Source organism: Ips typographus, linkage group LG16, assembly GCF_016097725.1.
Source record: "Ips typographus isolate SLU linkage group LG16, UJ_Ityp_2.0, whole genome shotgun sequence".
Classification (NCBI taxonomy): Eukaryota; Metazoa; Arthropoda; class Insecta; order Coleoptera; family Curculionidae; genus Ips; species Ips typographus.
Window position 1 is genome coordinate 8,776,144 of NC_138437.1, and position 26,772 is coordinate 8,802,915.

Below are 26,772 nucleotides of genomic sequence, written 5' to 3' on the forward strand. Positions count from 1 at the left end.
TCGGTCAAATTCTTATCACCATTAAGCCGGTCAGCCCTACGAAAAGCATCTGCCCTTAGAACTGTGGGAATGCAAAAAATTGATTTTGCATATTTCTGTGAGAAAGTGGATGTCCGAGTTTTAGGGTGTTTACAAAGAAAAGACACAAATCCCCTCGGTTTTATTTGGATTATAACGCTTATTGTACATAATAGCACCAAAAATTGCTTACAAAACCAAAAACAGTTTTATAAGATCGTGTTTTAGGTCTCAATAAAGGCAAGCAATGTCATTGTCAAAAAAATAGTTTGTCAATAAACGTTATTCGGTAACTGACAAATGCTGATGTCTCTCCAGAGAACTGATTTTATTTCTTAATTGTTTAAGTCAACGTAGTGTTTTATAAATTTTATGATTTTTTCTTCATCAACGAGCCCTTTGACGCTTTTTAGACGCAAATTGTGACGCTAACCTTGTCCTGTCCCTAATTTGGAACATATCTATTAACAAAAAACTATGTTCTTAGATACTTAACTAAAATAGAACTACTCATCTGAGTTTCAAAATCAGTTTACTTTGATAAACCTCTTATCATTGAATTAACCAGACCAGATTCCGTTTTGTGTGTCCAGCTGTCCCGATAGTCTGAAAGCTTCCGCGTTCCTCCTTCAGACCGCACCTTTGAACTTCCGAAAATCAAAAATGCTATTAATAAACACCCCTCTGTTTGTTAGAATTCGTAAATTTTGAGGTTTATAAGGCCTATCCCGAGATGCAGGGGCAAGAAAGTACGTTTACCCCTTGGAAGAAAATATGTCTAGGGCACGTGCCCTTTTACCCTTATATGTGCAGCTGTTTTGTTCGCGCTAGCAATGCAGTGGTCCAATAGGTTGTTTAGTGGGACAATGCTAGTGGTTTGTAATTCAACTATTAAGTAATTTACTTCAGTTTTAGTTTTTCGTAAATCACATTTTACATCCAGAAGGGTTGTTTAATTGTTTTGTCTCTAAAAATGGGTTTAGTCTGGACTGAAGTAAAAATACTTCAACCCACTGGATGACACGGTGGTGTAACTTTTCGATTTTATTGACACATATTTGATGGGGGAACTCCTTAGATTTATTTATTACAATTAAGGGTCCATGTTGCCGCTATAAAAATTTCCGTTATGTTTCCGACCAGTTCAACTATGCCAACCTTAGAAAAAACGCAGAAGACCACACCACAATTCCTCTAGAGCCTAAGAACGAGTTCAATGACATCCTAATTTGCCTATTTTAGATATAAAGAAATCATGGCAAATATGGAGCAGATGTAAGAAAGCCTTCCAGGCAGCTGTGAATTGCCGTTTTCTTACTCACAGGGTCCACACCAATTTCAAGACAATCCCAGTTGCAGCTTTCCCTTAAGGAATTAGGGGTGCAATGGCATATGTGCACTAAGGGGGACACTAATCAACCCCTTTGTCAACCTATATTGGCACGCGCGAACTTTCTGTTTCACCTATGCAAATTATACTTAGAAACAACACAAAACGTTGTTCAGTTCTCTCTGTATGGTCATTTTTGCATTAAGCATAGCAAAATTAAAGAACCTTGAGGTTTTGTTTTTTTTAGTTACAGGGTGAATCGTCGCTCCTGATCATAAAAAACGTGCCCCAAAGAAGATGCAACTGTAATAAGGGTAGGACAGAAAAAAACGCGGGCCCTTATTCAGATAGTGCCCTTAATTATCATAACGGCAAGGTTTGCTAGTGAACCTAGAGAAGCGGTTTCTTGAAACCAGTTTTTTTCTTGTGACGGTTTTTCGAGACATAGAAAAACCGTTGTGTATGTCTTAATTTTTTTTTAATATACGTTAGTTCATGACAAATTCTAAATTCAAAATTGATAAATCTCACTGGTTTTCAATATTTAGGTCAAGGTCTATAAAACTAGAAAACAGCCTTGTCGATAAGGCATTACAAAAAATAATGTTAAGAAGAAACCTAGACTTTGATTTCCCTTGCGCATACACCTAACTTAAAAGTATAGTTTAGTAGTAACGTTGTACATACAATAAAACACTCACACAAGTAAACACTTTTCTATGGAAACTTCTTTTAAACAATATCAAAAAAACTCAACCTAAACAACCACATTGATGGCATAAATCCTCTATCAATGTGCCAAATGTTTTCAGCATTTTCACTCTTCCTCATTTGCTTTACAATCTCGATTCGTTTTAGTGGTTTATTATTTAAATTAATTTGGGAATTGTTAAAAATTTATTAATTAAAAAAGTGGTTTAACTAGTCTAGAATATACATTGGTCACAAATTTGGAATCGTGCCCATATTTTGAACCCCGCGCATTCACCAACTTACCTGCTATAGTTATGCTATATTTGACATTTTATCGGAAAGTTGGTTAATATATAATGATGTAATTGAATTCCTGATGAACATTTAAAAACTTACCCTGAGAGCTTTTTAAGCTTGTTACTCTAAACAAACTTTACCTTGAAATAGTATTTTACTGGCCCAGTAATTTTGATATTGTCGAAAATTACATATAATTATTTTTCTTGCTCTAGCGTAACATCTACCAAAGTCACGAAAATTCTTTAAACTTGTCAAAAATTACACCAATAAATATAAAGATGATTTACTACTGCAGTTTCAATTGCAAGTTCCACTTGAATAAATAAATAAATAATCAAAACATCTAAGTGTGATATACCTTGCCTATATTCTTAGCACTCCACATTTTAGTATATAATGGATTTTCGGTAATAGACTGCATATTTATCCGCGCTCTGTCCTCAATATAAAATATCCTATTCGTTCTGTGCACGGTTTAATTTATATGTTCCCCTGTCCTGCAATTATTTCAAATTTACCGGATGTATGTAGTGAAAGATTTATTATAATAGGTACATACGCAGTAAATCGCCTATAGTTAGGTACTCAACTTGGTACTAAATCAAGATACAAATATGTCTGGAAACTCCTTCAAAAGTGATGTTACCATTTGGTTGCAAAAGGCTTTCAAAAACCAGTACTCCAATTTTGATATACAGTTTCAAGGTGGATCAGAAAAAGGAGTTGGTTATGCCAGTGAAATAGTTTTTTTCAAAGTAATCGCAGACAAAACCAAAGAACTTCACTTAGTTTTAAAGTGCTGTAGAAAGGAGTTAAATGATGAAAGCACCGTCCAAGTGGCATTCGAAAGGGAGATATTCATTTTTAACACTTGGATCCCAATTTTAAAGCAGTTTGAAAGAGAAAAAAGTCTGGATGTCTTAAATGCTTTCATACCACATTGCTGTTACTCCTGTATGGAGTCTACCAATTCAGGAGTGTTGATTTTTGAAGATTTAAGATCAACAGGCTACAAGCTTTATCCTAGCACCGAACCAATGAACTTAAATCATTTGATGATGACATTTTCGAACTATGGCAAATGGCATGGATTAAATATGGCATACCGAGATCAGCATACAGAAAAGTTTAATAAAGTTTGTGAAAATGTTGATGTCTTAATTTTGTATTTTATGCCCGGTGTAATGGAAAATGTTATTAAACAATCAGAGATCAATATGTGGAAAGTATTGGAAAATGCTCAGAAAGTACAGATGATCGCCAAATTAAAGAAAATGGTTCCTAATGGTCTTTGGTTTGAATTCAAGAGAGTGTTAAGCTTGAAAGAAGAAAATTCTATAATTCTACACGGTGATTGCTGGAATAATAATCACATGTTTAAGTATAAGGTAAGAGAGATGGCAATGTTTATGGTATGATAAATATCCAGACTTAATTATTGATACAAACTATAAGAAAATTCTTTACTTAAGGAATTTAGTTTAATTAAAACTTGGTCTTTGCATTTCAAGCCATTTTAATATAGGGGCATTTTTCTCACCCTCTGATATGTTGCACTCACCAAGTGCTACAGAATAGTACTTAATGTCTAAGGTTCTAACATAGCAATTGTTTAAATTTGGAAAATTTTATTTATTTGGTTAAAGACAAAATAAGCTGAGAGTAAAAATGTAAGAGAAACACAATAAAGTTATTCACAGCTCATAAAACCTCTTACAAAATAACGTTATTAATAGATTATCATTTTTATGTTAGTAAATCTAAATATTCAGTTTTAGATATACCTACAACTATTTATGGAAAATACTTGTATAATTAAAACTATATTTACATTGGCTTCTTACAGGATGAAACCGACAAAGCCCAACCAGATCAAGCAAAGTTTCTTGATTTTCAACTTGCTATGATAGGACCACCAATTTGGGATCTCAGCTACAACCTCTACTCCTCATCATCTCAAAAGGAACTAAACAACTTCAAAGAACTTTTGAACCATTACTACTCATCACTATCCGGTACTCTAAAATTTCTAGGAAGCGATCCAGTTAAGCTGTTTCCAGTTTCTGAATTAATTCGGCAATGGAAATTGTATTCATCTTTCGGTCTCATCTTAGGGTTGGTTACCATTCTCTTAAGTGTTAGTGAAAAGGCAGACACAACTGATTTGCTTGGATTGGGTAATGATAATTTTTCTCAAATGGTTGAGAGAACCAATGAGAAGAATAATGAGAAAGTCAGCAGTAGGACTATTGATGTTTTGGCTCATTGGATAAAAATTCAGGAAGAATAATCCAATCCTTTACAAAATGACACTTATAAATAATTAGATGAATTTGAAGTAATAAACATTTTTTGTTTAGGACATTGATAGAGGATTGGTTGGTGTAATGGTTATTTTTAGATGAACGAAAGAAAAATAAAATAAACTTAGTCAAACACACTTTAATTTAGTCTGGACATAATAATTAAATAAGTCAGATTTATTGTTTTTTTTGTTTAAGTTTTATGTAAGAATTTAGGTGTTTCCATATGTAAAAAATTGTACTGTAAATCAACAGTTAAACAAAAAATAAAATACATGAACAGGATACTAAAATTTACAATTTAGTAGCAAAGAAACTATAAAACAAATATATGATTAAAATTTTTAATAGCACAAATACAAACTTTTTTACATATACCTACATATGCAAAAGAAAAAAAAAAAAAAATTTATTTATAAAATGAAGTTACTCTGACTGATCCACAACAACTACATCAACACTGGGTAAATTCCACTTATATTTATCTGAAAGCAACTGGTAAACCTCAGGTGAAACTTTATGCAAAGAAGTGAAAAACTCTATGTCCTCATCACCCAAGTCACTTTTGACACCTGAAAAGAAAAATTGAAGATTACTTGTTCATATGTTAAAGATTTGAATTTACCAAGTAAAAGACTTATGATCGTTACTAAACTAGGTGGAACTTGATGTTCTTGCAGCTCCTTCAGAATCATTTTTACATCAGGTTTAGGGTTTTCAGCCACTTTTTTCTGTTTCAACATTCTTTTTATGTTGGCAATGTCACGGCTGTGCCTTTTGATTTGTCTAAGATAATTTTTTGTAACTGATGATTTTGTATGAGATGGAGTAGGTCTTGTGATGGTGCTGCTGCCTGTACTTTGAGATGAGTTGTTTTTCATTTTCATTTGCTGAATTCCAGGGTTTGCATAGGTAACACTATCCTGTGAGTCATCATTCTGGTTTTCTCTATTTAATACTTTTCTGACCAGATCTTGCTGATTAAATTCTCCCTTAGTTAAAAACTTTGAAGCACCAGGAGGTGCATTGATGTTTGCTATTTCTTTCTCAGCTTCCAGGATATAACTATCTTTATCAGAAGGTTTAATAAAGCGATTTGTTGGTGGTTTAATTAATTTTCCAGGTAGTGAAGAAGAGCTTCCATTAGATGTTGCTGGTACAAGAATTCCATTTTTGATAATGTAAGACTGAATTTTTGGAGAAATAGTGAACATGTTGTCAGTGTCTAGGACAAAAACTGTGCCATCATCATTTGCAGGAACTACTTTAACATCACTATATTGATTTGAAGGGAAGTAAACAGGATCTACGTCCATTTTTGATTTATTATCAGCCAAGTTGTCTCCATCTAGTGTTGGTATAGCCCCCTGAACTAGCCTTCTTCTCTGATTGGTATGGAACCATTTATCTTCAAAATGAACTTCACATACAACTTTATTTCGTAGCTGTTCTTCTTCTAAATCATAGTAACTTGGTTTTTCAGTTTTTTCTATCCATATAGTACATCTTTCTCGATATTTTACTGGGTAATGAAAAAATCGCAAAGTATCTGATTTGGTAGTATTCATGCATGTTTTATAGGAACATCGGCACCCTACCATGTCGTCAGTTTATGAGATACTCCACAGCTGATATCCAGTTAATAAAATTGTTTTATACACTAAAATACGACAATACAAAATTTAAGAAAAATAGACAACACAAAATAATAAACAAAATTAATTTAGACAGGAACTTGACTAAACAACACTCAACAAAACCGGGGAAACGTTATACCGTTGACTTGACATCAGTCAACTGTCAGCCAGTTGAGCCAGTAGGTTTGTTTGAGTTTTAGAAATTATATGAAAGTCTTATCACGTGGCTGTTTTAAAGGTGCCATATTATCGGTCATGTGATATTTACTAAAAAAAAATCAATCAGTATTTTACTTTCGCACCTTACATCAAAACTAAAAAAAAATAGAGGTATAAAGCGTGCTATTTAATTCAGCAAATTAACATATTTTTTTTACCCATATGATGATATATTCAGTTTTATCTCTTTATATTTTTAGCAGGGTTTTGCAGTATTAGTATCTAACAGTTTGTTGTCATTCAACATTTAAATAGTCAAAACATGGATAATTTTGAACTATAGGGTTATCTGTTTACTTAAGTTGGTAAACGTAGTGAAGTAGGTGTGTACTTGAATACCTCTATAGATCAGTGTTACACACAAATGTCACAAACACAAACAAAATTGAGAGATGTGAGAGCCGCTAAATATTCGTCGATTTAGGTTTGCTTAGGATAGGTTAGACGAACCAAAACAACAATCTGAGAAAAAAAGTCTTTAATATAATCTAATGCGCTTTTAAAATTCAGGTGGTAGTGTTTTTACTTAGTAGTAAGTGAACATGGCCGAGGATACATTGCCGTAAGTAGTTGTTACATTCACAAATGCATTTAGTTGGAACCTTATATTTCTAATAGCGTTTGGCAAAAACTATACCAAATAATCTCAGGGAGTAATCAAAATGTTATTACTGAGGTCCTGGACGAAGTCCTGGAGATGTGTGAGGAACGTATAATTCCAATATTGCTTGACTATAAGGTTTACACTAAGCAAAGTTTTGAGACATGGAAATCTGAATCAGCAACTTCCATGGTGATTCAAGATGATGAAATGTGCTGTTTTGTTCATCGAATGAGCAAAGAATTAGTAGGTTTTAATGCATTTGGGTCTATATAGTTTGTTACTGAAATCATATAGTAGTTAGTTACACTTGTTGATATGTAGATAGACCTGCAGAGTATCAAGCTATGTTTACCAAACTGTTATGGTTTCTTGTCTGTTTTATTAATGTCATGAGCAAATTTGAGGAAAATTAATTTTTGCACTGGTTCTCTAAGTTAATTTGCTGTTATATAAAGTATTTGAATAGTAAAGTTTGCATGGGCTAACTGGACACTTTACATACACATTGGTTGCAGTTCCAGGCATACAATTTTAACTATTAAACTGCCACTACTTCAAGAAAAACATTATTTTTGTTTAATAACTACATATTATATTAAAAAATAATTTTTAATAGTCTTGTGGTAGTACAGTGTAACAACATACTTTTTGGTACTTAAATTAAAATTATATATTGTTTATTATTGCATCAAAACTATGATTGTTGTTAATATTATATTTATTGGTTTATGGCAACAGTCTGCATAGTGACTAGCTTATCACTTATGTTATATATTGAATCTCTTTTTTGAAATAACTGTCTGAATTATAATATAATAGCACTATTAGTGTTCCAGGTATAAACTCTGTATTGATAAGTCACTGTTTTACAGGAGTTAAAGCCATCTATAATATGATTGCATACTGATTTATATTCAGTTTCTTTATTTACCTTGTATTGTTTTGTAAGTCCATCAAGTATAGTGTAGAACTTTTGTTTATTAACTCCATAAAAAGTTTAACTTTAATTGCATTGCTCTATAACTATTGGCAAGCCGCATAAAAAGTGTCCAATACTCATAATACCTTTATTATTTCAAATAGCTTAGTAAATTGGGAGATAAACACATTTTTAAGTGTCTATTTTTAAAATAATGGAGTATGCCATTTGTTATCACTGTTACCAAATTTAGTGCCATACATTGGAAAATTTTCTATTATTTTCAACACTTATATAAATCTTTGTGAATTTTTAATAAACTGTATCTTCTCACTGCTTCAGCCAAATTTAATGAAAATAAAATTTAAAAAAAAGGTTTTTAAGAGACCGGTTTTTGTAGAATTAGAGACAGGAATTTATTTTGACACAGTGATTTCTTCAGGGATAAACAGGGTAAGGAAAAATGTGCTGCAATTTTCTTGAATTTCAACCGGGTGCTTTTGATAGTTGGAATAATTTTAGAACATTTAATCATATAATGGGTTTGGTTCATATTGTGGGACATGTTAAGGTGTTTTTAAATTTTTGGTCTACAAAAGAAATTACGGGGTCTTGAAAAAGACATACTTTTTTATAATTTACTCTGTATCCTGGGAATACTACGAACTAGGACTAATTTTAAAGAGATAAATCAACACTACATGTTTACTGGTTGTAAAAGTTTACAGGTTTTAATGTTACCCTGTACTGCAGGAATACTGACGATAATTTTAATAAAAAGATTTATCTTTGAAGTTGTATTAAAAGTGAAACTAGGGACATAGGCTGTTGGTTAATAAAAGTATTTCTGTTGTAAACGTATCCCATGCAAAATTGCATGTTTTCCGAAACCATCTTTTGTAGACCAAAATTTGAAAAACCCTCAAACATGTCCCGAGATATCAACCAAGCCCATAAAATGATATAAGAATGTTCTAAAATTATCTCAGTTATGAAATTTGCAGCACGTTTTATATATCTGTGAAGGAATCTATATATCACTTTTGAGGACATAAGAATGACAGTCATGATTCTAGAAAAAATTGCCTTTCAAAACCTTTTTTGTTTGTTAAATTCGGCTGAGGCATTTCGGACATACAAGCCGATAAAAATGGCCAAAAATTTTGCTGTATCGATTTTCCCTGGGCAGTTTAATTATGTTAAGGTAAACAAACCTATTGATAGTTTATTCAGTGAAGGTTTGACATACTAGGATTTGAGTTATGTATTTGTAGGTACTCTAAAAAGAACGTACAATATACAATATTTAAAATAAAAAACTTATTTATAATTGTCAGGGTAATACTACAAGTACATACTAGCTGCTTCCATAAACTGGGACCGAAAGGTTTCATCTGCAAAACTGTTCAAACTCAAATTTGTCAGGACATTGATAAACGTAATCTTACGAACTTAAAGTTACGTCTTTCTTCCAGGATTTGGATGTTTCCTTGGCATGGTCTATGATATGTAACTTTTTAATTTTTGGGTATTGCGGTAAAGTTACTGAGCTGAAGTCCATAATAAGCTCAGAAACTGACACAATATTGCTGATTCAACACCTCTGGATGTTTTACACTTCAGACCGGATGTATTTTTTGAAAACCATACGCTTTATACTTGAGAAAGTTTTTGACAGAAATTACATTTACCATCATCAGTTTTGTAGTTTGTTTGAGGAAGTAGATATAAGAGATCTGTGGACTAATAGTTTAAAGAGTTTGGAGTTTTTGTTTATTGAAATTGACGTAGAGAAGAGCCACAGGGTTTCTGAGGATATTCTTGATAAGTGGGTGATACGAAATAATTATGAGCAGGTTGAGGTGCTTCTTTTGATGATACAACTTATTAAATTTGTGGAATTTCGCTTAAATGGCGATGAGCTTACTGAAGCGTTGACGATCTTCTTGAAGCATAATTTTGGAAGACACCCTTCTTTTTTGAAAGCCGGAGTTATATTAGAAGAGAAGCATTTTAATGATATTAGGATTGCGGAAACTGGAGTGGTTTTGGGACTACTTCACAGATATTGGTAAATGTTAATTTAGTAACAGGGGAAGTTTGTGTATTATAATCATTTATAGGCTGAAGCCAGATGTTTTCAAAATGTTGCCAAAGGAAATTGAGACGGAGGTTGAGCTGCTGCAAATTCAAGGCGACAATGGAACCATACTCTTTGCCTGGTCGGTTTTTAAACACGGTTTAGCAGAAGAATATGTTGAACCGGCAAGGCGAGTTTTAGAAACTCTGTTCAGAAAAAAAATCTTGAAAAGTTTTGCAGAGTGTGTAACATCAGAAATGTTTCATGTATGTTTTTAGCATAATATTTTAACAAGTTTTTTTGACTAGATGTTGTAAATGTAGAATTGTGAGGCAGGAAGGGTAGTACTAGAAACTACAAACATCATATTTAAACAGTTGGTTAAATTTATACCAAGTCACCGTTATTTGATGGAACAAGAAGGAGGTCTTGACATAATCTGCATGTTGTACAGAGATCCAAAACTGCGAGCTCTAGAACACTTGGGTGTGTTTTTCAAATTGGGTCTTGAAAGGTTTCCATATAAGCTTGACAGCTTTTTACGAATGGTTGAAGCTATTGTGGTATCTGAAGAAAATTACAAGAAGGTATTAATTTCAATAATGTTTGTTGTTTATATAAGGAATTATTTATACATTTTAAGGTTATTAATGTACTGCATAACTGTCCCACATTCTGCTCAGATGTAGTGTGGCCGTTCAGTTCTAATTCAACTCTAATCAGCCAACCTACAGCGTTATTTCCTGATGCTCCAAAGTTTATTGTCCCCATGGGGGCATTGGCAGAAAAATGCATCTCATCTAAAGTAGCAGTAATGAAGTTTCATTTTAAATGTAGCTTCTTTGAAGTTATGGAGCAATTCATAAGATGTTTATATTTGGGTGCATCCCAACGACGAGAACTAAATCCTAACATGCTTTTCTGTGTCACACGATGCACTAGATTCTTGACACATCTTGTTAAACATTACAGGGGAGACTTTAAATTGGATCAAATTATAAGACCTCTTTTACGCAAAATGGACTGTGTTCCCACATACTATTGCCAAAACTCATTTAAGGAAAATATGGAATTGTTTTTCGTTTACTTTGAAGCTAAATGCGCTTTGATTAAATACCAGAATATAGATTTTGACGATTCTTTTAATCCAGTAATCCAGAAGATACTATTTCCACCTATTGTTACTTACCAGAATGCTCTACCACAGCCAAAACTTTTCCAAAGTGGCTATGATTGTGTTTTATATGATTTTCTTAAAGAGGAAGAAGACATGAGTCACCCTAGATTGCTTAAAGAGTTTGTTGATCTAATCGTTCATATCGTAAAGGTGCTGTTTCCAATATTTTTAAAAATTAGATTTGTAAATTTTCATGGTTTATAGATGGACAATCCTCCTGAAGACATTCTCTACGGTGGAGTGTGGTACCTTTTATATACTGTATTTGCGTATCAGAAATACTGGGATAATAGGGAAGGAAAAGACTTGCATAAACTTGAAATTCTTAATGGTTTGTACCCTTGCATGTAATATGAAAATTTAACTTAAAAACAATAACCTTCAGGATGTCTTCAAGTATTTATTACCGTTCTACAAAGTCACACTGAAGAGCGTCAGTCAGCTGGCAAACAAAGACTCTACCGTCTAGTGCACAATGCTTTCATAAATGATCCGTTTATCATAGATAAATTCTACAACCTTATTGACAGGGAGAAGTTTGCTTTTCCTACATGGATGCATGAAGAACACAACTGGGTATCTGGGAAAAGTTTGATTTTGCAGGAAACTATTAGACTGCAACTTCTCTTGCTTCTCTTAATGTTCAAATGCAGGCGTAACATGATTGACACAAAATGTGAAATTGATTCTAGAACTCACAAATTTGCTAAAGTTGCTTGCTTCTATTTCGTTACACCATACAAAAACACTTTAAGTCTATTGGCTGGAAAAATTGTGCACATGCTAGCGAAAGTAACGACGTGACGTAGAAAAATTAAGCTTTGTTTTTAAAATTTTTTATTTTTAGGATGAAAACCTTCCTTTAATGTCTTGCTTAGAAGTTGATTACGACCAGATCCAAACTTTTTTCCTGGAAAGATTGAGAGATCCAATGGAGGATGAAGAAATTAAATTAAACATCTTGAGCCTCATCAGTACCTGCATTATGCACCAAACTGGCATGACGGCAGCATTTTTCAATATCCAATCCTCTAAAAGATGGTACAACCCTGATGTAAAACGTATAGTCGGAGATACTGTGGGACATTTCATGTTGGACTACTTGAAAAACATTAAAAAGGTTTTTCTTCTCACAGTACAATTTTCAATGTTTTACCATAATTTTCAATTTCAGTCAGTGGCGTATCTGAAAAGTCCACTTCAACTGGGAATTTTGAACATCATGGCCAATCTCTGGATGTCTGAAAAACAACATCTTATTCAGAACATCACGTCATCAGAAGACTTTTGGGCTTTGGTCACTGATCCCTTGTTGAAACCGTTTGAACAGAAACCTTCAGTGTACATTCACTTGTTTAAAATTGTATCCATTCAGTACGCTATATGCTTGAGGGACCCTGAAGGGCAAGACAACTTTTTTACCGCAATGGAAAAGTTCTTGAATGATGATGGGCAGATGGGGTTGTTTCAGCAGTATTTGTACAAGATGTTTTTGAATGAGGACCTTAATGAAGAAAGTTTACAGGTATTTGTTATAAATTACACATCATAATTACTTAGATAAAATGTGCAAATAAAAAACTGTAAGAGACACCTAAAGAAATTAAGAATTATGATAACATTATGATATAGAAATTTTGTTTTGTTAGTTGGTAACTTACACTTAATGTGTTCATGCATTCAACCTATTAAATACTGTAACCCACCATTGATTACAGGAAAGAGCATCACTTCTAAAAGTGTTTACAGAATTGCTTGTAACAAGTCACAAGCATAATCAAACCCGAATTTACCCTACTAGTGAATGTAGATATTCATACGTAAAGCTGGCTTTGGAAGGAATTTTAAAGAAAATCGTTTATGAGAACATTCTAAGCACTTGGCTCAAATTTGCTACAATTGTTTTTAACATGTATGGAGTACAGTTTAAAGATCATATGTCTGAAGTGGCTCAAAATGCTATCGAATTTGCCAAAATCATACGAAACCATTACGAGCGCATGTGTTTGTTGGACAAAAAAGCATCTTTGACTTGCATATATAAAGTTGTTGAGCAACTGACCCCATACTACACAAGTAATCAGGAGCAGTTAGCCCAGTTGCTGGAAGAAATTGCCACTATTGTTGATTTTGAGTACAACCACATTGAATACGCATGTGAAAAGTTTAAAGAAGATGTTGACTTAGGAAGGGCGCTTTTGGGTCCATGGACTTTAATCCTATGCATAGTTAATTGCGTCTTGACCTACAAGGACTGCGATGATTTTGGTATTTGGTTTTCCAATCGGAGATACCTGCTTAAGCTGGTCGATAGCACCAGTCGCATTTTGGCTCACAAGAAAGCAATCGAAACTGCAAAGCTGTCAGTATTCAGCCTAATTTTGTATGTCCAGTCGAGCCTTGCTTTTGATTTTTTGAAGGCCAATATGCTCCAGTTCTTTGATCGAATTGAACCGATAATTAATACTTACATACGCGGAAAATCCAATAAGGTAAGGGTGGTAAGTTGTACAAGATAAAATCGGGGTAAGGTGAAGGTAGTACTTAAAACGTATTTATGCTAAAACAAGAGAAGAACAATAACAAATTGACAATAAGATACTTGCTTTTTATGAAAATGTTTGACTATTAGTCTTAATATCACTACAACCAGAGGAAATTTCAATTACAATTTTGAACTACCTCCATCTTTGACATTTATACATGATGCTGTAAATTGAACTATAAACCAAATACTTTTTCAAGGCGGACTTAGTTGAACTGAGAGAAGCTTGGGAAATCTGCGAATTGCTGATGAAATTTAACATTGCTTTCTTAAGGAAGTTTCAAGCTAGCGCTGTAGAGTGCTGCTGCACTTTTTTGAGCTTGAATCAAGATCTTATTAGACATGTTTTGGTTTTTCCTGAAAATAATGTGGATTTCAAGGCTTTGGACTTGTTATCTCAGACTTTGATTCTTTTCGTCGAAATTCTACAGAACTGGAAGAATGAGTGGAGAAGTCTTTACAACAAGGCGTTTATCGAAATGACTGCAAGTTGATAAGTTTTGTTAGTTGTTAGTTTATTTACGGTGTTATTTCAGTTGGGAGTAAGAAAAGTAGTGAACTCGTGCATCTACTTATGCTTGAGACCTAAGCATATAGAGTTTTACTGCTTGGACAAGTATGATCAACTGACGCCTGTAGAACAGTTTTCAATCCCAATTAATGACTTGATGATTTCGGTGATTGATAGGTAAACTTCTGGTCCATTTAATAAAGGATTTTTTACAAGGATGTTATTCTGAATAGGTTACTGGGCATTTTGGGCTTAGCTTTCTCCTGTCTGTACGAATTGAACTTAGATCTCTTAAACTTATTCGACATATCCGAACTAACTGAACCTGTAGTTCTGATCCAAAATGACTTTAGCGTGCCAAGATTTGAGCTTCCAATTCCAAGCGAATTAACTTATGGGAAATTGTTATGTCTTGCTCATTTTTTGTGCAAGGCTTTAAATCAACTACACCAAAAGAGAAGCGAAATGGGATCCTCTTTAAGATCAGGAAACGACGACATTGATGAATCTAATGTTATTGAGTGTATTGGACTTGTTGAACACCAGGATCCTAGCGATATCATGCCTGACCAGAAACTCAGTTCATTTTTGAGATACTTACACGAATACTCCGGTAATACTAATTTCAAGTAACGGTGGTGTTGGTTAATAAGCAAAACTTTTTAGGTATGATTGACCCGTGGATCAACAATTTGAACTACGAAAGCACACGGAAAACTGCGGACAAGCTGATGCTTTTCATAGCTCAGCAATCTCTTTTGACGCTTAAAGAATTGGACGCCGGACAAGCAGTGTACTACAAGAGAAATCTTTATTCCGAGCTGCAGTTCTTCCACGAATACATTAAGAAGCGCACTTCCGAACTTTCTGCTGGTATTTCAAGCTCTCCAGGTCAGTCGGGGGACCTGGATTACTTAAAACGCTACTTACTTCATCACTGGAAGAAAGACCAAAAGGGCCAGGCGCCAGTGGAAAAGGTAGCTGAAGAAAACTTCTTGTTGATGATCTCTTTCTGGTTCTCCAATATTTGCCAAATTCAGTAAGGAGAGTGTTTGTTCAAATATTTATGTGTCATTGTTACGTGTTGTGCATCACTATTATTATTATTATTACTCTCATTAATATTGCTATCAATTTTAGTTGTTAATTTTTGTAATTTAATCCGGTCAATATTTTTCTTTGACCGTCTTCCATAGAATAACATATACATTCAGTTGAATGACTTAATAAATCTTTAATGTTTGTAGATGACTTTTTAATGTTTCTTGAAATTTTTAAATTAACTATAATTTATTGTAGCAAAAATAGAGAGTTTGTCATTATATTAAATAGATTTGTGCATAGTTCTTTATTATATTCGGTTTCCGGGAACAATTTACAGATTTCGGACGAACTCCCACGAATGTGATCAAATTTGTTACATTAGTCATATAAATTTCCTTGATTTTATATCTGACGTCACAATTCTTTTTCAGTGGTGATAGCCTACACGGTGACGTAAGAGTGACATCGTGAATGCCAATGCTTGAAAGACATTGGACGGTTTTTGTGTGAAATCTTAAAAAACAAAAAACCCAACTGTATGAAATTGTTTTGAATTTTGTGCGTTTTCAGACCTGTATCAAACCATCAAACGCGTCTGAGTTGAAACTAGATCTGCTACTCGGTGGCGCAAAAAATTTCAAGATATTCGAATGTTCGTTAATTAGTAAATTTGTTATTTTAATCAATCAAAGCCATCTAGTGGTTTATTGACGTAGGAGTCCTCGCTGGAAAGCTTCCTTCGGGTGCGGCATGCGCCCACTGTTGCCAAATTTAGCTTTTAGTATCTAACGTTTTAAATTTCGTTTGCTACGTCTAGAAGGCGTTAAACAAGTGTTTAAGTTTTCAGTTGATACATTTACAATAACGTAATGTTCTATAGAACTGCAAAAAATTTATTACAGCTGCTGTAGATGTGGAACCTATTTGAAGTATAAGAAAACATGTCATGAGTTTGGGTGCGAAAAATTGAACGTGGCAACATGGCATGCGCCTTAATGCTCGTGGAAAAGCAACGTAGTGAGGAGTAGAAGCGGTGATATATTTATCAAATAGAGTAATTTGAAGTAGATTCGGCTTCGCCCGATGTACTATTAACGGTTTAAATAAAGACGGTAAGTTCAAAACATACTTAATCAACCCCAAGTACCAGCCAATACCAGTTAAATATACCAGAAACCCGAACAGTGAGTGTGAAAAATGAGTTATAAGAATAGTATTTGTTGAGCCATGACAGTGTAAATCAAAAGGATTTTGAACTACTATTTCACGCCAATATACCGACGTCTTTGTGAAGTGTATTTATAATCTCGGAGTCTATTAAAGTCACAGTACCCCGCGAAAAAGTATGTAATTGTTATATTTGTATGGTGCTAATTAATGATTAGTTTGTAGCCAGCAGCTTTTAACTGAAATCTCCCTTCCTGTTTTGCTTTTGCTTCTAGTATGATTCATTCCAGTTTGAATGAACCTTTAAGGCCACATAAACAGTCACCAGAAACCCTTTCTTAACATTCCTAACAAACTATTTTAAATTTGCATGAGGTTAGAAACAAACATTTTTCATTATTCCATTAAAGCCAATTTACCTTGAAATTCATTAAGTTAAGTGTAGTTGCTAGTGTCTATATACTTGATGTGACTTTGTTAACTTTTTAGTGACACAATAGCCAAGCAATCTTTTTTTGTTAGTTGTGTCCCTATGAAACTCAATGAGCCATGTTTATTTTGATTTCATTTTGAAAACTAAATTTAGAGCAAATGTTGCCACTCTTTGTATACTATGTATTCCGATTGTTTCATTACTACACAATGTGCCTGCAATTATAAACATTCTTAATAGTATACACCACCACTTCTGAATGAAACATAAAGTGACTAATGTTTTAACTCAAAGTATGACTATTTTTCTATGAATTGCTTAATGAGATGTCCATTCAAGGTAATATATGGACTAGTATCATTTTACTGTTTTTTAGAGTACTATGGCAATACTAAGGGGATTCCTAACAGTTTGAGGTGATGTGATAAAATAGTATATCAACAATAGATGAATTTTGGTGTCAGTGTTTAGAGTCATTTTAACTAAATTCTGGTAAAACAAGATGGTTTATGTTACTACAGCTTAAAACTGTTCTTGTGACAGCATTGTGTGTTTGAGGCATCTTTGTTCAATGTTTTGACATTAGTAAGTTGTTATTTTTGTTTCCATTGATTTAGTTGTTTTTAATGAAACACACATTTTTAGTTTTCTTAAGAATTATATTTGCAATATTTTATAGGGAACTGTCATGGTTATGGAAAGATTTTGGTACATGTACTCTTTGTTGATGAACTACTGGAGAATGAACTGAGAATATTGTCTTCTGAATAAGTAATGTTAAAGCCTTAATTACTACTAGTTTGTTAGCTAGTTAGTCATTTAAATTGTTAATTGTTTTCAATTAATTAGTTTTTCATTGGTAATTGCATCAAGAATATTCCCTCCCCTTATGGAAAATATGTGTGTTGTTAATCACCCCTCTTTAAATCCACCATGAATAATTCATAAAGCAAGTTTAGCTTCTTAGCCAACCAACAATCAGCCTAGGGCTGAATTTTGGTTTATAGTGGGGGATTAAGTTTGGAAACCAAAATATGAATATTTTTAGTCTTAAAGGAAAAACGTTTTTTACTTGCTTAGCTTTCCAGACTGCTTATTCAATAATTATAATGCAACAAAGACTTAAAACCTCTTCAGTTTAAATGAGGTAATTTACAACTTTGTGCCATCATGCTAAGATTTCTAATTCATAGAGACAAGGGAGGTGAGGACATAATTACACTCCATTTAATACATAGAGTGGCTGTCACTAAATTAATTAGAATTTGAAGGGCAGGACATGGATTCAATCTGAATAGCTGTCTTATTAGGTCTTCATTGCTTTAAATTGAATACGAAAATATTCCCGGGTTTTTGTAGAGTTTCAAGGAAGTTTAACAAGCTCATTGATTGGATTCAAACATTTCAGCATCCAGAGCTGTTATTTACTCACCTGAAATTCAATTTCTGTGATTCTTTATAAAGCAGGCACACGTGTACGAAATAAAGTTTCAGATCGATAGTCTCCATACTTTTTTATGTAATTAAGTCTAGATTGGTGGCCTGTGTGTAACCTTTGTTTTTAGATTGTGGATGTTTGTGTTTGTACTCATTGCGCCCTACAAGGCTGTTTATTGAGTAAGTTTATTTTGTTTGTTACAGAAAAATCGTACAAAATGCGAGAGTACAAAATTGTGGTACTGGGTTCCGGAGGTGTAGGTAAATCGGCGTTAACAGTACAATTCGTGCAAGGAATATTTGTAGAAAAATATGACCCTACGATAGAAGACAGTTATAGGAAACAAGTGGAAGTTGATGGACAGCAATGTATGCTGGAAATTTTAGATACTGCAGGAACGGTAAGTTCTACCTCTAGATTATCCTTGTTGGAACCCTGAGTATTGTCCATGGAAATTGAAATAATTTCTTGCAGAATCTTAAGTGGAGACTTTTCATCTAAATAGCTAAGTTATAAATACAATGACTGTGACAGTCAAATTATTAGTAATTTGGTTTTGCATTTGTTTACACTCTGTGTATGCCTGCAAAAATGTTTCTGCAACAAATGAGCTTTCAGAAAATTATTAAAACATAAGAGCTTCTCCATGAATATACTAACTAAGCATAGTGTTATTATTATAGTTTCAAATTAAAACATCTATCTCTAATGATCACTATAACTATTGGATTTTGCACTTCTATTTTATCATCCGTTTTTAATTTATATCTGTAGTGGATGAGTAATTGGCTATGTCATTTAATTATATCCTGTTTGGTTGGAAATTTCGATTCCTTTATATAATTCAGTATTGCTTTCAGTCCTGAATCGAACCATTTGAATAGGGTAAATGCAACCCAAAGTCAACATAATATAAGCTAGTTGCATGTTTACATAATACAGCCTGCCTCACTTCAAAGTGAATTGATTAATTGTAGAAAATACGTAATTAAGCCACAGAATATTTTCAAAACAACTTCTACTCTGATCATTTAGGAGACTAAAAAGGGTATAAACACAACAAAACAAGGCAATTTTGTCAAATAATTGCTTTAAGATTAAAATCTTAGTCATTTCCTTTGCAGTGGTTTCTAGGACTGCAGACAGGAAAACATTTCAAATGTGGCAAATATCAGTTTTTGAAGTAGCTTCTAAGTAATATCACATAATATAATCCATTTATGACTGAATTTGTATTTGAGGCCCCCCGTGTTTATCCAATTTCTGAAGAAATAATTGGATAAAATTTTCTCAGGCGTTTTTCATCAAGAAAACTAAAAACATTTCAAAAAATGAACTTCTTAGCTCCCTAGGGAGCTACTTAAGTCAGTGACATTTTCATTTCTTATTCAATTTTAATATTTGTAGACTTTTAGGAATTTGTCTTCCGAATAAAAATTTAATTTTTAATGGTTGTATACTGAATTAAAAATAATACAAATAATTCTGATGAAAGAGCCGGAGTGTATGGTTCGGGAGCTTAATTTGCAATTTAATCCGCAATTTCTTTCAATTCCAGTGCTTTTCAGGTAGTATATAATTTCCCTTTCCAGACAAACTGAAAATATTAAAATTCTGAACTGGTCTTTGTGTCGAAATGTATTTTAAGATCAGGCGATTCGGTTGTTTGTTAGTAAATTAATGATTTTAACAGAGTTAGGTTTAGGGGTAGGAGATTGTATGGAAAATCTGGCTCTATATTATAATACACTAATGGAAAAGTTTCGTATTTAGATGTAGGCTGTAATTGCAAATTTATGAACGGCTGAAAGTTGCTACTCTTTGTTTAAACGACAAAATGTATTTCAGGAACAATTTACTGCCATGAGAGATTTGTATATGAAAAACGGCCAGGGATTTGTTCTGGTTTATTCTATTACCGCCCAGTCAACGTTTAATGATCTCCAGGATCTCAGAGAGCAAATTCTGAGAGTCAAGGTAAGTTGAGTTTTTATAAATCATTTGAACTTAATGACTCACTTAAATGTGAATCACTTTTAAAATTGGTAGGAATCATCAAAAATGCCATTCTTACGGGTTGCAAATTTGGTTTTGCGATATGAATTTTATAAGAATGTGGGTAATTAAAATAAACCAAAATTAGCGATATGTCAGCCAGTATTATTATGATAATAATAAACGGGACCCCGTTCTAATCTACCAGTAAAACTAATATATCCGGGCGTGAATTGATTAAATGCTTTATCAATTCTAGCTGTTTTGTTTTAGTTGATGGTTACACCAACACCAAAATTATATTATAAGCAAAATGGAAAATTCATATATAATAGAAATTCAAATTGAACTGTATGACATTGACTGCACTGTAGTCTGTTTATTGCTTTAATGTGATTCTAGAACTGGTTCGTTGGTCACTTAACAGAATTAATTTGTTTGATGAAAGCCAGCAACGACAATATTCAAGGCGCCAAATTCTTTAGTCGTTTAGCATCCTACTACCACTACGCCGTTTATTTATAACCTTTTGTATTGTTTAAAGTCGAATCGAGGGGGTTCTTTTGCATTTTAGTTTGGTTGTCACGTCAAGATCGAATTTGGAAGGCAAGGATGATACTTTATGGGCCCAGTCCTTGTATGGCCATATTTTATCTTTAAATACTGATTAAGCCTCATAATTTAGGAAACAGATTAAATACAGTTCCATTACTTAGTCGTAAATACCTGGGCGTATAATGTTGTAATTTACCTAATTGCATTCTTTTTTAATTATCTGCCTTCCGGATTTTTTGAGTCATTGTTTTAGTGAGTTTGTGTCGTATTTGTAACTCTGCCTTTTATAATAAAACCAAAATAACTCTGGTTAGTGTAACCAAAAGCATTCCCACCCATTTTCAATGACTCATATAAGCAGTTAACTGGAAAGCTCGTTTACCTAGAACCGCCCTAATGAAAAATAATTTCAGGATGTACATTGCCTGAGCAAATTAACCTGATCGACGTTATCAGCGCCCTTTTAATTATGATAATCGTTACTTTTTCACTACTAGGAATTAGGATAAATTGGTTATCTCTATATGAAACTACTAGACTAGAAATTGCCAGATTTGTATCATGTTTTCATTCCCTTTCTCGGCCATGTTACAGCAATTTATCTCCATAGAGTTAATCGAATGTAAGCCAATCGAACCATGTTATCTCGGTATTTTGTAATTCCTCCAATTATAAAACGTCAGCTTTTCATTTTTTCCCGTCGTTCCAAATTATTGGTGGGAGATTGCTGGATAAACGTCGGAAATGGACTTTCTTATTTTAAGTTTAATATTGAATTTCGAACTCCGTGCTTACAATACTAATCAATTTCGTTGGTATTTACAACAGTAGTAGTAGTAAAATTGTTATTCTGGGACCTGTTTGTTCTAACCGTATCAAGTAATTACGGTAAACTGCGATAGGGTTGATATATTTATAGTTTGCTTTACATTTCACTCACTAGGACTTGTTTTCTTTAGTTCTTGCTTCTTGGCAAGATTGAATATTTCTAAAAAAAAAAAAAAATTGTCCTGGAGAACGTTGTCGATTCGATAATGTTCTGAATATAAATAATCAATAGTTGGAATGAGTTTTAGGGCCTTTTTAGTGATAATGCATTGCGCATATGCTCTCATTTTACTTATGAAACTACCAATTTAAATATGAAATTACTTATTGGGTAATTCGAAATAGGTTTTCCATGTATTTTATTGTGAGCATATCAAATTAAGTAAATCCATTAGTGAGCTTTTGTGTTTGTGTAATTTTACGCTGGATAAATACATATCTTGTTTTAAAGGCCTATAATTTGAGTGGGTTGATTATCAGAATTCTAATTGAGTGAATAGTTTCAGTGATTCCCGGAAAGCTCTTTTTAGATTTTTCTTTTGGAATATTGTCATTTTAGTAGTAGTTTTAACTATCACTCAGAACAGTTAAAGCTAGGTTTATACAGCGCACAATGCATAACTTAATGCATAACATTGCACAAAAAGGTGTGCTTGCTGTTGTAAAGTTGGAAAAGTGAAAAAAAAAAATTTTTAATAACAACAATATATTAGAATTCTCCATATTTAGAAAGCCAACACAAACCGACCATGCCATCCCTGATGATTCCAACCACCACTCGCAACACAAGATGGCAAGGTTCATGTGTTATTATTGCATGCTATTTCCTGCATAGAACAACCTTCTGATAAATATCTGAAAAACGTACAGAACTGGCAATACTACACATTTTTATTTGGAATTGAGAATATACTTACTGCAGAGTGAGGGCAAGACGTTGTTTTGGGCTAATTGGATTTTTTGTCTTGTCTTTCTGCAGGAATGGCCCCACAAGAGCTAATAACTTATGGAACAGTTCTGGTATATTTGAAAAACTGCTCTGTATCATCTTTTTCTGAAAACTGAACTATTTTTTTTCAAAAACACTATGTTCATTGCGTTTTCTATTCATAGGTCGTGTTTTAAACCTCCGTATTCTCCTTTTCTTGATATCTAAGCTTAATGCTCTAGCTGCGGCACCCATCAAGAGTAGAAGCCCCAATTGTTGCCAAGGTTCCATCTGCAATTGTTTAATAAATTCTTGATGTAAAGAGAAACTAATTAGCTCTAGATAATTGTTACCACTAAACTCTGTTTTTTCCGTAGACACTTCAACTGTTTTTATTGCACTAAATGACCAAAAAATCACAAATACAAAATCAACAACAAACCACAATTCTTGAACAATCCAAATCCACAATTCATAAACAAAACAATAACACAATACAATGACGGATGACGGACGGCGGATGTCAAAATATGACATTACAAAATTTTGCGCATGCGTACAGCTGTTTTCGCATAAGAATTGCGTTAAAAATTATGAACTTTCTATGCGGTATTGTGCAAGTGTTCTGCGCTGTATAAACGACAGTAGGCATTACTGTAAAGCCAACTTTCTATGTTATGCATTGTGCGCTGTATAAACCCAGCTTTAGACATGTTATTGACAGGTAACAACTCAGCTAGTCAGAACTATCCCCCCCCCCATCCATCCACATAAGCTCTATGGACTAAACTGGATCCATCGAACTGGTCAATAACTTAACTAGTTAGCGCGGTGATTTCACGGTAGTAAATATTCCCCAGACACAACAAAGCAGGTTTATGTATAAACAATGGCAAATTGAGGCCCTAAGCCGATAATAATAATAATACACTTTCAGTTGTGGCTTTAAATTTAATACCCCATTTCTGCAATGTTATTAAGACATTAGGCCGGTTTAGTATAGCCTGATCGTATCGAGTAGCGAAGCTTTATTTTGGGCTTATGAAGGGATTTGCCCGTAATTGAGAATTAAGCACGTGGTGTAAGGAAAATGAAAAATAACCGCCCCAATAGGCGTTTTCATTAACAATGGATTGGAGGGCAATAAACAAACTGAGTTGTTTAACGCAATTTCTATTTAATCAAATGGGCGATTGGTTTTATTGATTGACAATTAGATCCATTTAATTTGGTGGAATATGAAAAACAAAATGGCTTTTTGCTGTCACTTTTAGGCGATTTACTATGATTTACATTTCAGGATACGGACGACGTCCCTATGGTCCTAGTGGGTAATAAATGTGATTTGGAGGACGAGCGAGTTGTAGGCAAGGAGCAAGGAAACTCCCTTTCTCGCCAGTTCAACTGTGCCTTTATGGAAACTTCTGCCAAAGCAAAAATAAATGTTAATGATGTAAGTTCAATTTTGTTTGCACTAATTTGTTAATAGGGTATTTTAAAAGTAATTAAGAAGTAAGTAATTAAGGAGACAAATTTTTTTTTCAGATATTTTACGATTTAGTGCGACAAATAAATAAAAAGTCACCGGAGAAGAAACAAAACAAGAAAAAGAAATCAATCTGCACGCTGCTGTAAAATAACGTCACTTGGAACCAAAAAGTACATTTATAAAAAAAAAAGAGACTCTTCAAAGACTTTAAAAGGGTGCAAAAGTGTAGAAGCGTAAGGCAAGTGCGGACTCGCGGTAAAACAAAGTAAATATAAAATTAATGATTTTTAAACAACGCCCTATGGAAGTGTTCTACAAAGTTGTCGTTTTGTCTGTAATTTTCCAAAAGCAGAGTTAAAAGGTTTAGAGGCAATTTTAGTGATAGGGTATTTAAATATACTGCCAATTTGTGGTGTCAAATAGAAGTAATAGGTCACTAGAAGAACCCGCGCCGGCTACCTTGGGTTTCGGGACACTACTATAGGACAATACATAATTTACCAGCAAACACCGGAAGTCTGTGGTAATTGGCTGAAGTAGTTTCTTTGCCTACAAAATCGCAGTTAAATCTATGGATCGTTTGGTAAAACCTGGTTCAACCAGGGTTTACTAAGACGAGTTTCACCACTGCTTACGTAATAAAACAATACAATTTTAGATTCAACGTTGATTTTTTCGTGTCACTGAAGCAGTGGCGTATGTTCCCAGTGTAGATTGTGACCTTCGCGTCATTGTGATAGTAATCCCCTTGGTGCTTTAACTAGCTGGTGTTCTTCATCGTAATATGTATAATTTAGAGTGTAAACGTTTCTCACACTAGTTATTTTGAAACTTTCTTTAACCTGAACATTTATGAGAATCAAAGCTTTATGTTTAGAGATTTAGAACTACTTTTAAACGTAATGTATGTTAAGTCTTCCAGTGGAAAATACTTGAAATGTCTAGAACTATATTTTTAACTTAAAAAAAATTAAGCAGTGGTGTTAACATACAAATTTATTTGACAATATTTCTAGTACGTTATCCTAGTTTAATCCATTTTTAATTTTGTACCTCTCCTTCCAAAAGTTACATGCATTAGCGTACAGGGTGTAGGCGAAAAGTATTTAACAACATATAAACCTTCTCTGTGTATTTTTTAAATTATAAGCAAAGTTGTACGGCTGTATATTAATGCACAGGGTGACGCACTTTTCTTTGTTAATACGGATTTCCTTCTAATCGTATATAAGTGACCTTATTTTCCACGCTATCCTCGGTGCTGTATATTACGTAAAGCTTTTTGTTTCAGCACGCAAAGGTACGTACTTTTCACCCTGTACATAATAGTTGCCTGTATGTGTATTAATTATTCTGCATTTTTGTCAAAAGTCACTTAGATTTTAACCTCACAACACCATTACATAAGTACATAACGTAGTTAAATGTTCCAGAAGTGTCGTTATTTTATGCATTTTAGAACAAGCTTTTGAATTTTATGTTTATCAATGATTTTCAGTTTACTTTGTATAAATAGTTCTGTCTTTTTATTATGGCTTATTAAATGAATATTTGAATATTTTGTTATTGAATGCTAATCCAAAACCGTGTGGTAAGTTCAATCTTTGCTCAAGTTCACTTGCTCCATTTGGACAGAAAACATTTTTCTATACATCACAGCTTAATCAAAAAGTCCCATAACGCTCAAAACAAGAGCGTTTTATAGACTGTGCGTCCAAAAGTGTTTCACTTGGCTCAAGACGCTTTCTATTACGTTATTCCAGGAAGCATCAATTTCGCTTTTAGTCGCGAGTTGTCCTGTAAGTATTTTTATTTATGTTGGCTTTTAGTTTGCCACTAATTTCTGGTTAAAATACATTTATTTAGTGCGATGACTATCATCAAGTATTGTTAATAATGTAATTAAAGTAGAACTGGTTCTTGGAGCACAGTTGAAAGGCAGGATGACTTTCTAATTATTCAATTTTTTGTTCAGAGAGCTGGATAGATCAGGTGAAATTTACTTCAGTTTTAATTTAAAAGTCTTGATAGTTATCTACTAAATGTTTAAATTTTGCAATCTTTGGTTAGCTTTATCAGGAAATGGAATAAACTAATAACACAGCTTGACTTTACAGTAGAATAAGTAAACATTTAGTGGATAATTTATAATTATTCAAATAGTCTACTTGTCCTAAAAGGAGGCATAATTTTACAAGCCTGATTACAATTAATACGACTTTACTTAAAATCAAAAAAATGTCTTTATGACTGTACAGGGATCACAACTGCATTTTTGGGTAAAACCTGTATTTGTGACATTCTTAATGGTAACCTAAACTTCTCTAATACACACTAACATTGATTGAAATACCTGAACTGTTATTTCAACAGAATATCAGTTAGTGCAATAGCATGAATAATTAGAGACACATGGTATTTTGATTTTGCCTGGCTTCATCTAGAATGTAAAACCTCTGATAGGAAACAAACTTAGATAATACTTATTTACTGATGGACTACAATCTTTTGGAGTCATACCTGGAAAATTGGATTGGATGAAATGGATTTTAAAACGTG

General features: G+C 33.4%; 4 protein-coding genes across 6 annotated transcripts; 3 read left to right on the forward strand and 1 right to left on the reverse strand.

Moving 5' to 3' along the window:
• Window positions 1-2,883: 2,883 nt before the first annotated feature.
• Window positions 2,884-4,988, forward strand: LOC145739105 (uncharacterized). The gene is made up of 2 exons (XM_081994451.1): window positions 2,884-3,729; window positions 4,188-4,988. Exons 1-2 carry the CDS (start codon window positions 2,956-2,958, stop codon window positions 4,629-4,631), a joined length of 1,218 nt encoding a protein of 405 aa, XP_081850577.1. The 5' UTR covers window positions 2,884-2,955; the 3' UTR covers window positions 4,632-4,988.
• Window positions 4,975-6,421, reverse strand: LOC145739106 (uncharacterized). The gene is made up of 2 exons (XM_081994452.1): window positions 5,270-6,421; window positions 4,975-5,216 (listed from the first exon to the last, which is right to left on the reverse strand). The coding sequence occupies exons 1-2, from the start codon at window positions 6,243-6,245 to the stop codon at window positions 5,071-5,073; spliced, it is 1,122 nt and encodes a 373-aa protein (XP_081850578.1). The 5' UTR covers window positions 6,246-6,421; the 3' UTR covers window positions 4,975-5,070.
• A 283-nt stretch (window positions 6,422-6,704) lies between these two features.
• Window positions 6,705-15,582, forward strand: Nup188 (nuclear pore complex protein Nup188). Of its 2 annotated transcripts, none has more exons than XM_081994445.1 (15): window positions 6,705-7,062; window positions 7,119-7,347; window positions 9,499-10,094; window positions 10,147-10,369; window positions 10,427-10,690; window positions 10,747-11,430; window positions 11,485-11,611; window positions 11,666-12,072; window positions 12,128-12,400; window positions 12,455-12,805; window positions 12,999-13,781; window positions 14,026-14,310; window positions 14,362-14,513; window positions 14,570-14,949; window positions 15,003-15,582. In XM_081994445.1, exons 1-15 carry the CDS (start codon window positions 7,043-7,045, stop codon window positions 15,377-15,379), a joined length of 5,151 nt encoding a protein of 1,716 aa, XP_081850571.1. In that variant the 5' UTR covers window positions 6,705-7,042; the 3' UTR covers window positions 15,380-15,582. The 2 variants fall into 2 exon arrangements, with proteins under 2 accessions (XP_081850571.1, XP_081850572.1); XM_081994446.1 differs by having other exon boundaries at window positions 6,707-7,062; window positions 12,999-13,772.
• A 753-nt stretch (window positions 15,583-16,335) lies between these two features.
• On the forward strand, window positions 16,336-25,769 carry Rap1 (RAS oncogene family member Rap1). 2 transcript variants are annotated; one of them, XM_081994454.1, is made up of 5 exons: window positions 16,336-16,492; window positions 18,622-18,818; window positions 20,267-20,395; window positions 24,025-24,177; window positions 24,270-25,769. In XM_081994454.1, exons 2-5 carry the CDS (start codon window positions 18,636-18,638, stop codon window positions 24,357-24,359), a joined length of 555 nt encoding a protein of 184 aa, XP_081850580.1. In that variant the 5' UTR covers window positions 16,336-16,492; window positions 18,622-18,635; the 3' UTR covers window positions 24,360-25,769. The 2 variants fall into 2 exon arrangements, with proteins under 2 accessions (XP_081850580.1, XP_081850581.1); XM_081994455.1 differs by having other exon boundaries at window positions 16,397-16,723.
• Window positions 25,770-26,772: the final 1,003 nt, after the last annotated feature.